General features: G+C 36.6%; 1 protein-coding gene across 5 annotated transcripts in view; it reads right to left on the bottom strand.

Moving 5' to 3' along the window:
- FANCC (FA complementation group C) overlaps nucleotides 1-14,696 on the bottom strand; it is a 291,379-nt gene that overhangs the window by 51,589 nt on the left and 225,094 nt on the right. For all 5 annotated transcript variants that reach the window (XM_060101949.1, XM_060101951.1, XM_060101952.1 and 2 more), the window contains one exon: nucleotides 9,979-10,143. In XM_060101949.1, coding sequence (XP_059957932.1) covers nucleotides 9,979-10,143 — 165 coding nt within the window. The remainder of the gene's footprint in view (nucleotides 1-9,978; nucleotides 10,144-14,696) is intronic.

The following is a 14,696-nucleotide window of genomic DNA, read 5'->3' as shown; positions in this document are numbered from 1 at the left end:
GTCTAAATGCATCAATTAAAAGACTGAGATTGACAGAGTGGATCAAAACAAGACCCAACTATACCTTGTCTACAAGAAACCTATGTTAAATATAAAAGCACATATAGATTAAAACTAAATGGATGGGACTTCCCTGGTGGCACAGTGGTTAAGAATCCACCTGCCAATGCAGGGGACACTGGTTCAATCCCTGGTCTGGGAAGATCCCACATACCGTGGAGTAACTAAGCCCATGCACCACAACTACTGAGCCTGCTCTCTAGAGCCCGTGAACCACAACTACTGAGCCCTCCTGCCACAACTACTGAAGCCCACATGCCTAGAGCCCATGCCGTGCAACAAGAGAAGCCACCACAATGAGAAGCATGCGCACTGCAATGAAGCACCGCAGCAAGAGGAAGCCTGCGCACAGCAACAAAGACCCAGTGCAGCCAAAAATAAATAAATAAAATAAATTTTAAAAAAAAAGGACAACAACTAAATGGATGGAGAAAATATACCACGCTAACACTAATCAAAAGAAAGCAGGAGTAGCTATATTAATTTCAAATACAGCAGACTTCAAAGCAAGGAAAGTTATCAGGAATATGTAGCTCATTACATAATGATAAAAGGGTTCAATTTTCCAAGAAGATATAAAAATCCTTAACTTGTATGGGCTTAACAACAGACTGTCAAATTATGTGAGGAAAAAAACTAATAGAAGTGTAAAGAGAAACAGATGAATCTACTATCATAGCTAGAGACTTCAACATCCCTCTATCAAAAATAGACTAATCCAGCAGCCAGAAAATCTATAAGAACATAGCTGAATGCAACAAAACCATCAATCAAGTGAATATGATTGTCATCTATAGACTACTTTATCCAACCACAGCAGAACACACATTCTTCTTAAGCTCACATGGAACATTCACCAAGACAGACCATACTCTGGGCTATAAAACATACCTTAACAAATTTAAAAGAACAAAAGTCATATAATGTCTGTTCTCAGACCACAATGGAATTAAATTAGGAATCAATAACAGAAAGTTAACTTGAAAATCTCAAATTATGTGGAGATTTAATAACATAGTTCTAAGTAACACAAATCAAAGAAGAAACCTCCAGAGAAATTTAAAATTATTTTAAACTAAATGAAAATGAAAACATAACTTATCAAAATTTGTGGAATACAGTGAAGCAGTTCTTAGAGGGAAATTTATAGCACTGAATATATATTTAGAAAAAAAAGAAATATCTAAGATGAATAATCTAAGTTTCCAACTCAGGTAACTAGAAAAAGAAGAGCAAATTCAATCTAAAGTAAGTAGAAGAAAAAATAAAATTAGAGCTGAAATCAAATGAAAATGCAAACAGGAAATCAATAGAGAAAATAAATGAAACCAAAAGGTGGTTATGGAAAAGACCAATAAAATCAACTAGCCAGGCTAACTAAGAAAAAAGAGAGGGCACAAACTACTAACGCCAGAAATGAAAGAGGAGACATCACTGCAGATCCTAAGGCATCAAAAGGATAATAAATTAGTACTCTGAACAAGTTAATGCCAACAAATTTGATACCCTAAATGAAATGGACCAAATACTTGAAAGACACAATCTGCCCAAACTCACACAAGAAGAAAAAGACTAAATGAGTAGGCCTACATCTCTTAAAAGAAATGGAATGAATAAGTAATAATCTTTCAAAACAGAAAGCACCAGGCTTGGATGAATTCACCGGTGAATTCTACTAAACATTTAAGGACGAAATTATACCAATTCTTTACAATCTCTTTTGGAGGATAGACGCTGAGGGAATACTTCCTAACTCATTCTATGAGGCCAGAATTACACTGATACTGAAAGCAGACAAAGACATTACAAGCAAAGAAAACTTAGAGACCAATATCTCTGATGATCATAGATGCAAAAATTCTCAACAAAATACTAGAATCCAACAATGTATAAAGAATTAAATATCATGCTCAAGTGGAATTTGTCCCAGATATGCATGGCTGGTTCAACTTTTGAAAATCAATCAATTAATCACATCACATCATCACATCAATAGGCTAAAAGGAAAAATCACATGATCATATCAGTAAATGCAGAAAAAGCATTTGATAAAATCCAAACCCATTCAATACAAAAACTTTCAGTAAACTAGGAATAGAGAGGCACTCCCTCAAATTGATAAAGAATATCTACAGAAACCCTACAACTAATAATCATAATAATTGTAAGAAACTTGAAGCTTGCCCACTGAGTTCAGGTACAAGTCAAAGATGTCCTCCTGCACCATACTTTTTCAACTTCATTATAAAGTCTAGCTAATGCAGTAAGAACGGAAAAGGAAATAAAAGCTACACAGATTGGGAAGAAAGAAAGAAAACTGTCAGGACTTCCCTGGTGGCGCAGTGGTTAAGAATCCGTCTGCCAATGCAGGGACATGGGTTTGAGCCCTGGTCCGGGAATATCCCACATGCCGTGGAGCAACTAAGCCCGTCCGGCACAACTACTGAGCCTGCGCTCTAGATCCCGTGAGCCACAACTACTGAAGCCTGTGTGCCTAGAGCCTGTGCTCCACAAGAAGCCCGCGCACCGCAACAGAGTAGCCACCGCTTGCCACAACTAGAGAAAGCCCACACAGCAACGAAGACCCAACGCAGCCAAAAATTTTTTTTAATAAAAATAAAAAAAATAAACAAATAAAACTGTCTTTGTTCACAGATTAACTGATTATCTATGTAGAAAATCCAAAATAACTGATAAAAAAAACCTGGAACTAATAAGCAATTATAGAAAAGTAGCAGGATACAAATTAAAATACAAAAGCCAATCACCTTCTTATATACCAGCAGTGAACAAGTGGAGTTTGAAATTAAAAAGAAGATACCAAGTACCTCCCAAATTAAATAATTATGTATAAATCTTATAAAATATATACAAGACCTAGATTAGAAAAAATACGAAACTCTGATGAACAAAATCAAAGAACTACATAAATGGAGGATATCCATGGAGAGGAAGACTCAATATTGTCAAGATCTCAGTTCTTCCCAATTTGACCTATAGATTCAATGAAATCTCAATCAAAATCCCAACAAGTTATTTTGTGGATATCAACAAACCGATTTTAAAGTTTATATGGAGAGGCAAAAGACCCAGAATAGCCAATACAATATTGAAGAAGAGCAAAGCTGGAGGACTGACACCACCTGACTTCAAGATTTACACAAAGCTACAGTAATCAAGACAGTGTGATATTGATAAATAGACCACTGCAACAGACAGAGAGACCAGAAATAGACCTAAGTATAGTCAATTGATTTTTGATAAAGGAGCAAAGGTAATACAGTAAAGATTGTCTTTTCATCACATGGACATCCACATGCAAAAAATCTGATTCTAGACACTGACCTTATACCCCTCATAAGAATTAACTCAAAAATGGATCCTAAATCTAAATTTAAACTACAAACTATAAAACTCCTAGAAGATAACATAGGAGAAAACCTAGATGATTGAGTTTGGCGATGGTGATGACCTTTTAGATAAAAAAAAAAAAAAAATACAATCCATGAAAGAAAGAATTGATAAGCTAAACTAATAAGAGAGAGAGAGAGAGAGAGAGAGCTCAAATCTCAAATAAATAAAATTATAAATAAAAGAGGAAACATATTACAACTGACACCATACAAATACAAATGATCATAAGAGACTACTATGAAAAATTATACACCAACAAATTGGACAACCTAGAAGAAATGGATAAATTCCTATAAACATACAACCAACCAAGACTGAATCGTGAAGAAATAGAAAATCTGAACAGAATAATTACTAGCAAGGAGATTGAGACAGTAATCAAAACTTGCCAACAAAGAAAAGTCCAGCCAGATGGCTTCACTGGTGAATTCTACCAGACACTTAAAGAACTAATATCAATCCTCCTCAGTCTTCCAAAAAAATAGAAGAGGGAGAACACTTCCAAACTCATTTTATGAGGGCAGCACTACTCAGATACCAAAACCAGACAAGGATACCACAAGGAAGGATAATTACAGGTCAATATCCCTGATGAATATTGATGCAAAAATCTTCAACAAAATATTAGCAAAACAAATTCAACAATACATTAAAAAGATCACATACCATGACTGATATTGTGATTTATAATAAGATATGTATTTGGCCTTGGACCCCATTCCTGACACAGAGCTCCTAAAACCCTTGGAATTTCCTAAGTGAAGAGAGCTATTAAGGTATCTATTGTTATGTTAATGAGGTGACTTTTAGACTTCACCTAAGGGTAGGGGCTGGTTGCCAAGAGAACCAACCATGTGACTAGAGGATGGGAATTTTCAGTCCCATCCCACTAACCTCCAGGGAGGGGAGAAGAGTCTGGAGATTGAATCACTTGCCAATAGCCAATGGTTTAATCGGTCATGTCTATTAATGAAGCCTCCCTTAAAACCCAAAAGGATGGTGTTTGGAGAGCTTCCAGGGTGGTAAACATGTGGAGATCAGGTGAGAGTGGCACACCTTGAGAGGGCAAGAAAGCTCTGCACCCTTTCCCCCTACCTTGCCCTATGCATTTCTTCCATCTGGTTGTTGCTGAGTTACATCTTTTTATAATAAACCAGTAATCTAGAAAGTAAAATGTTGCCCTGAGTTCTGTGAGCCATTCTAGCAAATTAATCAAAGCCAAGGAGGGAGTTGTGGGAACCCCCAATTTGTAACTAGTTAGTCAGAAGCATAGGCAACAACCTGGGCTGGCAACTGCATCTGAAGTGGAAGGTGGTCTTGTGCAACTGGGCCCTTTACCTGTGCAATCTGATGCTATCTCTGATAATATCAGAATTGAGCTGAATTCTCGAATAGCCTGCTAATGTCAGAGAACTACTTGTTGGTGTGGAGAAACCTACACACACACACACACACACACACACACACACGTTGGAATTGGGTCCAGGGGCCTAATTTGTTGACCAAGTGGGATTTATACCTAGAATACAAGGATGGTTCAACACCCACAAATCAGTCAATGTGACATACCACATTAACAAACTGAAGGATAAAAAAAATCTTATCATCATCTCAATAGATGTAGAAAAAGCATTTGGCAAATTTCAATATCCATTTATGATGAAAACTCTCAAAAAAACAGGTATAGAAGGCAAATAGCTCAACATAGTAAAGGCCATATATGACAAGCACACAGCTGACATCATATTCAACAATGAAAAAGTGAAAGCTTTTCCTCTAAGAATGCCCACTCTTGTCGCTTTTATCCAACATAGTACTGGAAGCCCTAGCCAGAGCAATTAGGCAAGAAAGAGAAGTGAAAGGCATTCAAATCTGAAAAGAAGTAAAACTGTTTCTATTTGCACATGACAGGAGATACACACAGAAACACACATACATACACACACACACACACACACACCCTAAAGACTTCACAAAAAAACTGTTACAACTAATAAACAAATTCAGTAAAGTTGTAGGACACAAAATCAATACAAAAATCAACTGTGCTTCTAAACATTAACAATAAATTATCTAAAAAAGAAATTAAGAAAACAATCACATTTACAATTGCATCAAAAAGGCTAAAATACCTAGGAATAAATTTAACCAACGAGGTTAATGATCTGTTCACTGAAAACCATAAGACTTTGAGGAAAGAAACTGAAGAAGACACAAATAAATGAAAATATATACTGTGCTCATGGATTGGAAGACAATATTGTTAAAATGTCCATACTACCCAAAACAATCTACAGATTCAGTGCAATCTCTATCAAAATTCTAATGCTATTTTTCAGAGAGACAGAAGAAATAATCCTAAAATTTGTATGGAAACACAACCCTGGATAGCCAAAGCAATCCTGAGAAAGAAGAACAGGCTGGAGGTATCATAATTCCTGATTTCAAACTGTATTACAAAGCTATAATAATCAAAACAGTATGGTACTGGTATACACACATAGATCAGTATACACACACAGATCAGAACAGAGAGCCCAGAAATAAACTCACACATATATGAATCAACTAAGTTACAACAAAGGAGGCAAGAATATACAATGTGGAAAGAATAGTTGCTTCAATAAATGATACTGGGAAAACTGAATAGCCACATGCAAAAAAATGAAACGGGACCCCTATCTTATACAAAACACAAAAATCAACTCAAAATGGATTAAGGAATTGAATGTTAAGACCTAAAACCATAAAACTCCTAAAAGAAAATATAGGGGATAAGAATGACATTAGTCTTGGCAATGACATTTTTGATTTGACATCAAAAGCAAAGGTGACAAAAGCAAAAATAAATAAGTGGGACTACATCAAACTAAAAAGCTTCTATACTGCAAAAAGCTTCTACACCATCAACAAAGTGAAAAGGCAACCTACAGAAGGGAAGAAAATATTTGCAAATCATATGTCTGATAATGAGTTAATATCCAAAATATATAAAGAACTCATATAACTCAACAGAAAAAAAAAATCCAAACAATCTGATTAAAAAATGGGCAGAGCATCCAAATAAACATTTTTCCAAAGATGATATGCAAATGCCCAACAGGTACATGAAAAGGTACTCAACATCACTAATCACCAGGGAAATGCAAATCAAAACCAAAATGAGATACCACCTCACACCTATTAGAATAGCTACCACCAGGGCCTCCCTGGTGGCGCAGTGGTTAAGAGTCCGCCTGCCGATGCAGGGGATACGGGTTCGTGCCCCGGTCTGGGAGGATCCCATATGCCGCGGAGCGGCTGGGCCCGTGAGCCATGGCCGCTGGGCCTGCGCATCCGGAGCCTGTGCTCCGCGACGGGAGAGGCCACAACAGTGAGAGGCCCGCATACCGCAAAAAAGAAAAAAAAAAAAAAAAAAAAAAAAGAATAGCTACCACCAAAAAGATAAGAGATAATAAGTGTTGATGAGAATGTGGAGAAAAGGGAAACCTTGTGCACAGTTGGTGGGAATGCAAATTGGTGCAGCCACTATGGAAAACAGTATGGTGGTTCTTCAAAAAATTAAAACTATAACTACCACATGATCCAGCAATCCCACTTCTGGGTATATATTCAAAGGAAATGAAAACAGGATATCAAATAGATATCTGCACTCCCATGTTTATTATGGTATATTCATAACAGCCAAGATATGAAAACAACCTAAGTGTCTATCAATAGATGAATAAGTAAAGAAGATGTAGTATATATATCTATATCTATATCTAGTTATATATATGCTATATATACATAGTGTGTGTATATATATACACACATACACAAAATCGGCTATTATTTAGCCATGAGAAAGAAGGAAATCCTTGGCTGTGACAACATGGATGGATATTGAGGGCATTATGCTAAGTGAAATAAGTTAGAAAGAGAAACACAAGTATGATATCACTTTATGTGGAATCTAAAAAAGCTGAACTCATAGAAACAGAGACTAGAATGATGGTTATTAGGGACTGGGGGGTGGGAGAAATGGGAATATGTTGATCAAAAAGTACAAACTTCCAGTTATAAGTTCTGAGGATCTAATAATGTACAGGATGGTGATTATAGTCAATAATACTGTATTGCATATTTGAAAGTTGCTAAGAGAGTGGAACTTAAATGTTCTCATCACAAAAAAAGAAATGGTAATCCTGTGATGTGAGGGAGGTGTTAACTAACACTATGGTAGTAGTCATTTTGCAATATAAAAGTGTACATCTTAAACATATGCAATGTTATATGTCACTTATATCTCAAAAAAGCTGGGAAAAAATAAAATGTAATAAATTAATATAAATTCTGATATTTTCTCTTGTGCCTACATGGAAACATAACAAGAAGCAAGTGCATTTTTGTCTTATTTGGTAATAATATTAAACATTTTTTTAAACTTTCCTAAATTTTATCCTAATTATTGTAGATATAAATACATTTTATGTTTCATATATTTTTACAAATTTTATATAACATATTTTTAGATTTATTTTAGAATTTAATATTTTATTCAAAAATAAAATTTATTTATAATATATTTTCTTATATTAAAAATGGACCCCTGGTTTTACAAAGGAGAATTAAGAGATTTCTCATCTCACAGGTGTTTCATCAGGAAAAGATGAAATCAAAACGTCAGAGATTTCTCTGACTTGTGAGAATGGGACATCTACTCCAAAGTAATGCACTAAACTGTAAATGAAAAACAAATATGAGGAAAGTTATTTTTCCCTTGGCTTTATAGATGTTAATAATTTACCTTACTGTGTCTTATTCGATAGAATGTTTTCAAATACTATTATAGTGCTAATTAATTGCAGCAGCAACTTGAGACCAATCATTCAGAATCTAAACAAAAAGGAATTAAATAATTCAAATGTGTATGTGATAAGTTAATATTTCATCAACAGAACTGTACTTCTGCCTTAAAATTGAATCTCTAGATATGGCTGGACAAGTTGTGTTGCTTGTATTCATCTGGTATTAGCACCAACTAAGGACAGGAGATTTTTTATGTGAACTTGGCAATACACACATGTGTACAGAAATACCTGAAGTGCTGAATAACTATTTTGAATCTCATGGTTTTCCTAGAACAACTGTGTTGACATATGCATTCATAGTGCAAAAGCAATAGTGAGTAAAACTGCTATGCCTAACACAAATCAAAGCAGGGACAGTAGGCACTGTATTCTTTACTACTACAAACTCACAGTAAAAACACTGCCAGTTTCACATAAAAATGCATTTCATGAAAAATATTTATATAAAATATTGATTTCATTAAATTTTACCCTTGAGGATACTTCCAATTAAAAAAATTCTGTGTGGTGAAAAGGTATGCATAAAGCATTTCTGCTACATACCAGAAAACGATGATTGTCTAGAGGAGAAGCACTTGGGCAACTTGCTGAGCTATAAGATCAACTAGCCGCTTTTTTCCTTCTTGGAAATTTACTTGAAAAAAATCACTGGCAGACAAACAATCGTTATTCAGACTTGAGTATTTGGCACATACTTTCTCAAAAATTAGAGAAGTGACCCTAGTACGCTAAGGAAAACAACTGACAGTATTTATAACCAATGATAAATTTGAGTTTTTAAGCTCAGAAATTAGAATCTTGGAAAATTTGCTTTCACCAATGTGAGCTTTACAGCTTCTCAACACTTATAAGACATTTCTGATGAGACTGGTGGTGAATGAATGTAAATTTTGGTAGTATAAAATGAAATATGTCAATGTTTGGAAGATCTGCCTAACTTAATGAACCAATATTTTCCAAATGAACCTTGTATGAAGCTATAAAATAAGATCCATTAAAGATGCAAGACAGACCAACTGGTTTTAATGTAACAGTATGAACAGCTCATTGATATAATTTCAGGTTCCACATCGCAACTAACCTTTAAAAAACCACCATTTTCAATTTTTGGTGAGGTATCCATGTTGAATATCCACAATTACCTGAGATGGCTATTAAAATATATCTTTAACAAGTACATATCTGTGTGAAGCTGGATTTTCTTCATATTCCTCAACCAAAAAAACATACTGCACCAGACTGAATACAGAAATATCTGTGAGAACTTAGCTGTCTTCTTTTAAGTCAAACAATAAAGAGGTTTGCAAAAATGTGAAAACAATGCCACTCTTGTCAAGACAATTTTTCTCCTGGAAAAGGTCACTGTGTTTCATTAAAAATATGCTATTTGTATTAACATGTAATCAATTTATTGTTATTTTAAAATGAAGTGATAAATATTTTTTAAACTTTTGTTTTAATTTCAAATATGGTAAATATTGATAGACAAAACCCACATTTTTTAGAAAGCTCATTGAGATCCTCAATAGTTTTTAGGAATGTAAAGTGGTACTGAGACCAAAACATTTGAAAATTGCATTTCCAACATACTGAAGTATTCTAAGAAAAGGAAAAACAAAATTGGATGATAAGGTAAATGGTCATCACTTACAGCAAAAAAGCCTCATTCACAGCATCACAGAACTCAGGCCAGAGCACTTCCTGAGGTTCATGTCCATGGTAGGTGAGCAGAGCCTCCACCAATGGTTCAAAATCTGGCAGAGTAACAAGTGGGACACAAACTCGTGACAGGGACCTTACTCGTTCAGGAGCCATTCTATAGAATAAATAAAATGAGAAATAAGTACCCAAATCTTAGAGCCACATGTACTGATAGTTAAAGGCATATAAAATCTTCATGTTAAAAAGGTCCATGACAGGTCACTTGCTTTGCCCCTCACATAAAAAGGGGTACCCTAACACCATCTATGAACTCTATTCTCTTACATAGTTCTCTAGGAAGAAACCCTTTAGCTGCACTTCCCATTTTGATCTCTCTCATTGTCAGGACTGTGGCTTAACCCTCTACAGGCACTTCCAGCTTACCATGCCCAAAATAGAACTTGAATTCCTTCCCCAAATGTTCTCTTCCGCCAGTGCTCCCTTATCTCATTTGCTCAAGCCCAAACCCTTGAAGTCCATCCTTGATTCCTCCTTTTTCTCTCCTGCCCCTTAACTGATCCACTGGTTAATACCATCAGTTTCTTTCATTACTTCTCTACACATCCATCACTACCCCCTAATTCACCATCACCTCCAGCCTGGGTTACTGTAGATCCTCCTAATTTTCTCTCTGCTTCTGCCCTCACCTGCCTTGTCTATCATTGGAACAGGTTCAGACCCCTTAGAAATTCAGATCACTTCACTTGTCTGCTCAATGGCTTTCCACCTCACACAGAGAACAAGCCAAGTCTTACATTAGTTGCCAAGGCCTTCCATGGTGGGGCCCCCTCTGTTTCTCTGGCTTCATCTCTTTCCACTCTTACCTTGCCCATTCTGCTCTGGCCTTTCCAGCCTCTGAGTACTCCAGATAAGGTCCTGTTGTTCATTCTGCCTGGAACACATGCTTAGCTCCTTCATCTCGTATAGGTCTCAGCTCAAATCTTGCTGTATGTAGGGGAGTTCCCTGACCATCCCATATAAATGCACTGGCTAATATGGTAGCAATCAGCCAGATATGGCAACTTAAACTTAAATTAACTGGAATGAAATGAAACTTAAACTCCATTCCTCAGTTGCACTAGCACAGATCAAGAGTTCCAACAGCTACATGAGGCTACTGGTTTACTGTATCAGACAATGCAAATTCACAAGGCTTGTCCATTACTGCAGAAAGCTCCACTGACAGCAGAGCTAAACATAGCAAGTGTCCTCTTATCTCACTGTGTTCTTCTTCTCTCTCTTACCCTGTTTTATTTTTCTTCACTGTACTTTTCATCACCTGACCTATAACGTATTTGCTTGTTTATTGTTCATGGTCTGTTTCTTCCTGCTAGGACTTCCACTCTGTAAGGGCAGGCACTTTTCCTATTTTGCTCACTCCTCTATTCCTAGTATGTAGGGACAACTCCTACTTATAGCTCCAGAAACAGATATTAAATGAATAAATGAACAGCTAGAAATCAGCAAAATGAAAGTTTGGGATGTATGCTATTAGATCATTCTCTAGGTATCTTCATATAAAACCATAAATCTACAAATTTAGTCTTTTTTGTGAAACACAAAGGAAACCACAATATAGAACATACAGCTGTCACTCATTTTTTTTTTTTACTTGCTGCCTATTATTAAAATATGTGTTTTGTGGGCCTTCCCTGGTGGCACAGTGGTTGAGAATCTGCCTGCCAATGCAGGGGACACGGGTTCGAGCCCTGGTCTGGGAAGATCCCACATGCCACGGAGCAACTAGGCCCGTGAGCCACAACTATTGAGCCTGCGCGTCTGGAGCTTGTGCTCCGCAACGAGAGGCCTCGACAGTGAGAGGCCTGCGCACCGCGATGAAGAGTGGCCCCCGCTCGCCGCAACTAGAGAAAGCCCTTGCACGGAAACGAAGACCCAACAGAGCCAAAAATAAATAAATAAATAAATAAATTTTAAAAAATGCATAGGTTTAAAAAAAAATATGTGTTTTGTAATTTAACAATATCTCCATTTATGGGCATTTAGGTTGTTTCTAATTTTTCACTATGAAATACTGCTGCAGCAGTATCCTTGCACATGCCTGTTTGTGCCCCCATGTGAATATCTGCATATTGAATTGCTTTCCAAAAGACTACCAATTTACTTTTCTACCCCTGACAGTGATATTATTCTGGATATTTTTATTTATTCCTAATCTGGGCAAAAATTATCCCATTGCTTTCATCTGTATTTCCCTGATATTTTTTGAGATTGAATATTTGTGTGTTACCCACTTGTATCTCTGCTTCCGTGAATTTGTTTTTAAAGTTTTGTATATTTGTCCTATTTATTCATCTAATAAATATTTTTTGAACCCTTACTATATTCAAACCTGTTTGCAGTGGTAGTGCTACAGAAGCAAAGACAAGACAAAACTTAGTAATGAAAAGCATAAAATGCCAGATGATATCAAGTGCCATAATGAAAGTAAAAGTACACTGAGGGGTAAGAGAGGGCAAGAATTTACTGAGGGGAGCATTTGAGCAGAGATCTAAAGGAAGTGTATGAACAAACCATATTTGTATGTGGGAGAAGAATGTCACAGGCAGATGCAAAGCAAACACGAAGGCCTGGAGTATCTAAGTACAACAGAGTCCGAGGTGGCAAGTCCAGAGTGAATGTGGGGCGGGAGGAGGAAGGCAGGTTTTGAAGAGACCAGTATTAAGAACTTGGGATATTAGTCTTTTTTTTTTTAACTTATTTTTTAGTTTTATCAAACTTACAGATACAACTACCTTAAACAGCCAAATAGCTCTTCAAAGCTTATGAAAAAACAGCAGCTTTTGAACAAGCACTCCCACTCCCATTTTCTGATCTTAGAGGCAACCACTTTCAAGCCTAACTCATGCTTTAGATATTCAATATGTTGTTTTCTGTGGGTTTAGTGACTACTACTTGGCTTGCTTGTTTGATTTTTTCTCTTTTTTTTGGCACTGATATTATTTTAATGCTAAACTCCCACCCAAGTATGTAATCTCCTTGCAATACATTCAAACATATCTGATATTCTGCCATTTTCAACTTCTTATAAGAAATTTCTCCTAGAACCTTCTGACCTATTCCAATCTGAACAGGTTCCTTTTTACTCCCTCTGTACAGTTATCTTGGGACCTCTACCATAGGGATTTCCTTCACTTCTCTCCTGGATCCCATATCTTCTTCTTTCTTGGTTCATCCTTCTCACGTGAGAAAAGGTACAAGAGAGGTAAAGTATTTGAGACCTTGCATGTTTGAAAATATCAGTATTTTACTCTCATACTTGATTGATACTTTGGCAGATTATAGAATTCTGGTAATTTTTCTACAGAATTGTGAAAGTCTGGTTCTACTATCTTTTCAATTTCAGTGTTGTTCCTGAGAAGTCCCATGCTGTTATGAATCTTGACCCTTTATATAAGTCCTGTTTTTACTCCCTGGAGGCTTTTGGATATCCTCTTAGAAATTTCACATTGATGTGTCTTGGTATGGATTTATTTCTATTCATTGTGCTGGACATTCAGTGGACCTTAAATCTGGAAAGATCTTTTGAATTCTTTCTTTGATGATTTCCTACCTATTCTTTTCTCCTTTCTCTCTGGGGATGCTGATTTTTTGGATATTGAACTTCCTGGACAGTTCTCTCTTATCTTTTCTTTCTTATTTTTCATCTCTTGGTCTTTTTGCTCTAGATTTTGAAAGAATTGTTCAACTTTACCTTCCAATCTTTTATTATGTTTTTAATTACCACTCTCTCATTATTAATTTCCAAGAACTATTTTCTTCACTCTCTGGATGTTTTGTTTGTTTGTTTGTTTTTTGCAGTACGTGGGCCTCTCACTGTTGTGGCCTCTCCCGTTGCGGAGCACACGCTCCAGACGTGCAGGCTCAGTGGCCATGGCTCACGGGCCCATCCGCTCTGCGGCATGTGGGATCTTCCCGGACCGGGGCACAAACCCATGTCCCCTGCATCGCCAGGCAGACTCTCAACCACTGCGCCACCAGGGAAGCCCTGGATGTTTCTTTTTTAAAAAAAAAACAGCATTCGGTTCCTTTTTAAAATTTTATTTGTCTTAGGACTCCTTTATTGATTTATTTTTTATTGAAGTATAGCTGCTGTACAATATTATGTAAGTTACAGGTGTACAATATAGTGACTCACAATTTTTAAAGGTTACACTCCATTTATAGTTATTATAAAATATTGGCTATATTCTCCAGGTTGTATAATATATCCTTGTAGCTTATTTTATACCTAATAGCTTGTATCTCTTACTCCCCTACTCCTATATTGCCCCTCTCCCCTTCCATCTCCCCCTGGTAACCACTAGTTTGTTCTCTATATCTGTAAGTTTAGCATTCTGCTCTTGTTTAGTGGATATAATATTACCTTTTATTTTAATAGGGACTTTTTTTTTTTTTGTGGCTGAGTTGGGTCTTAGTGGCGACACGCAGGAACTTTTTGTTGCGGCACGTGGGCTTCTCTCTAGTTGTGGTGTGAGGGTTTTTTTTTTTTCTCTCTTTGTGGCGCAGCAGGCTCCAGAGCACGTGGGCTCTGTAGTTTGGGGCACGTGGCTCTCTAGTTGAGGCGGGCAGGCTCAATAGTTGTGGCGCACGGGCTTAGTTGCCCTGTGGCATGTGGGATCCTAGTTCCCCAAGCAGGGATTGAAACCA

The sequence above is a fragment of the Mesoplodon densirostris genome, chromosome 6 (assembly GCF_025265405.1).
Source record: "Mesoplodon densirostris isolate mMesDen1 chromosome 6, mMesDen1 primary haplotype, whole genome shotgun sequence".
Lineage (NCBI taxonomy): Eukaryota > Metazoa > Chordata > Mammalia > Artiodactyla > Ziphiidae > Mesoplodon > Mesoplodon densirostris.
This window is presented reverse-complemented; position numbering and strand designations above follow the sequence as displayed.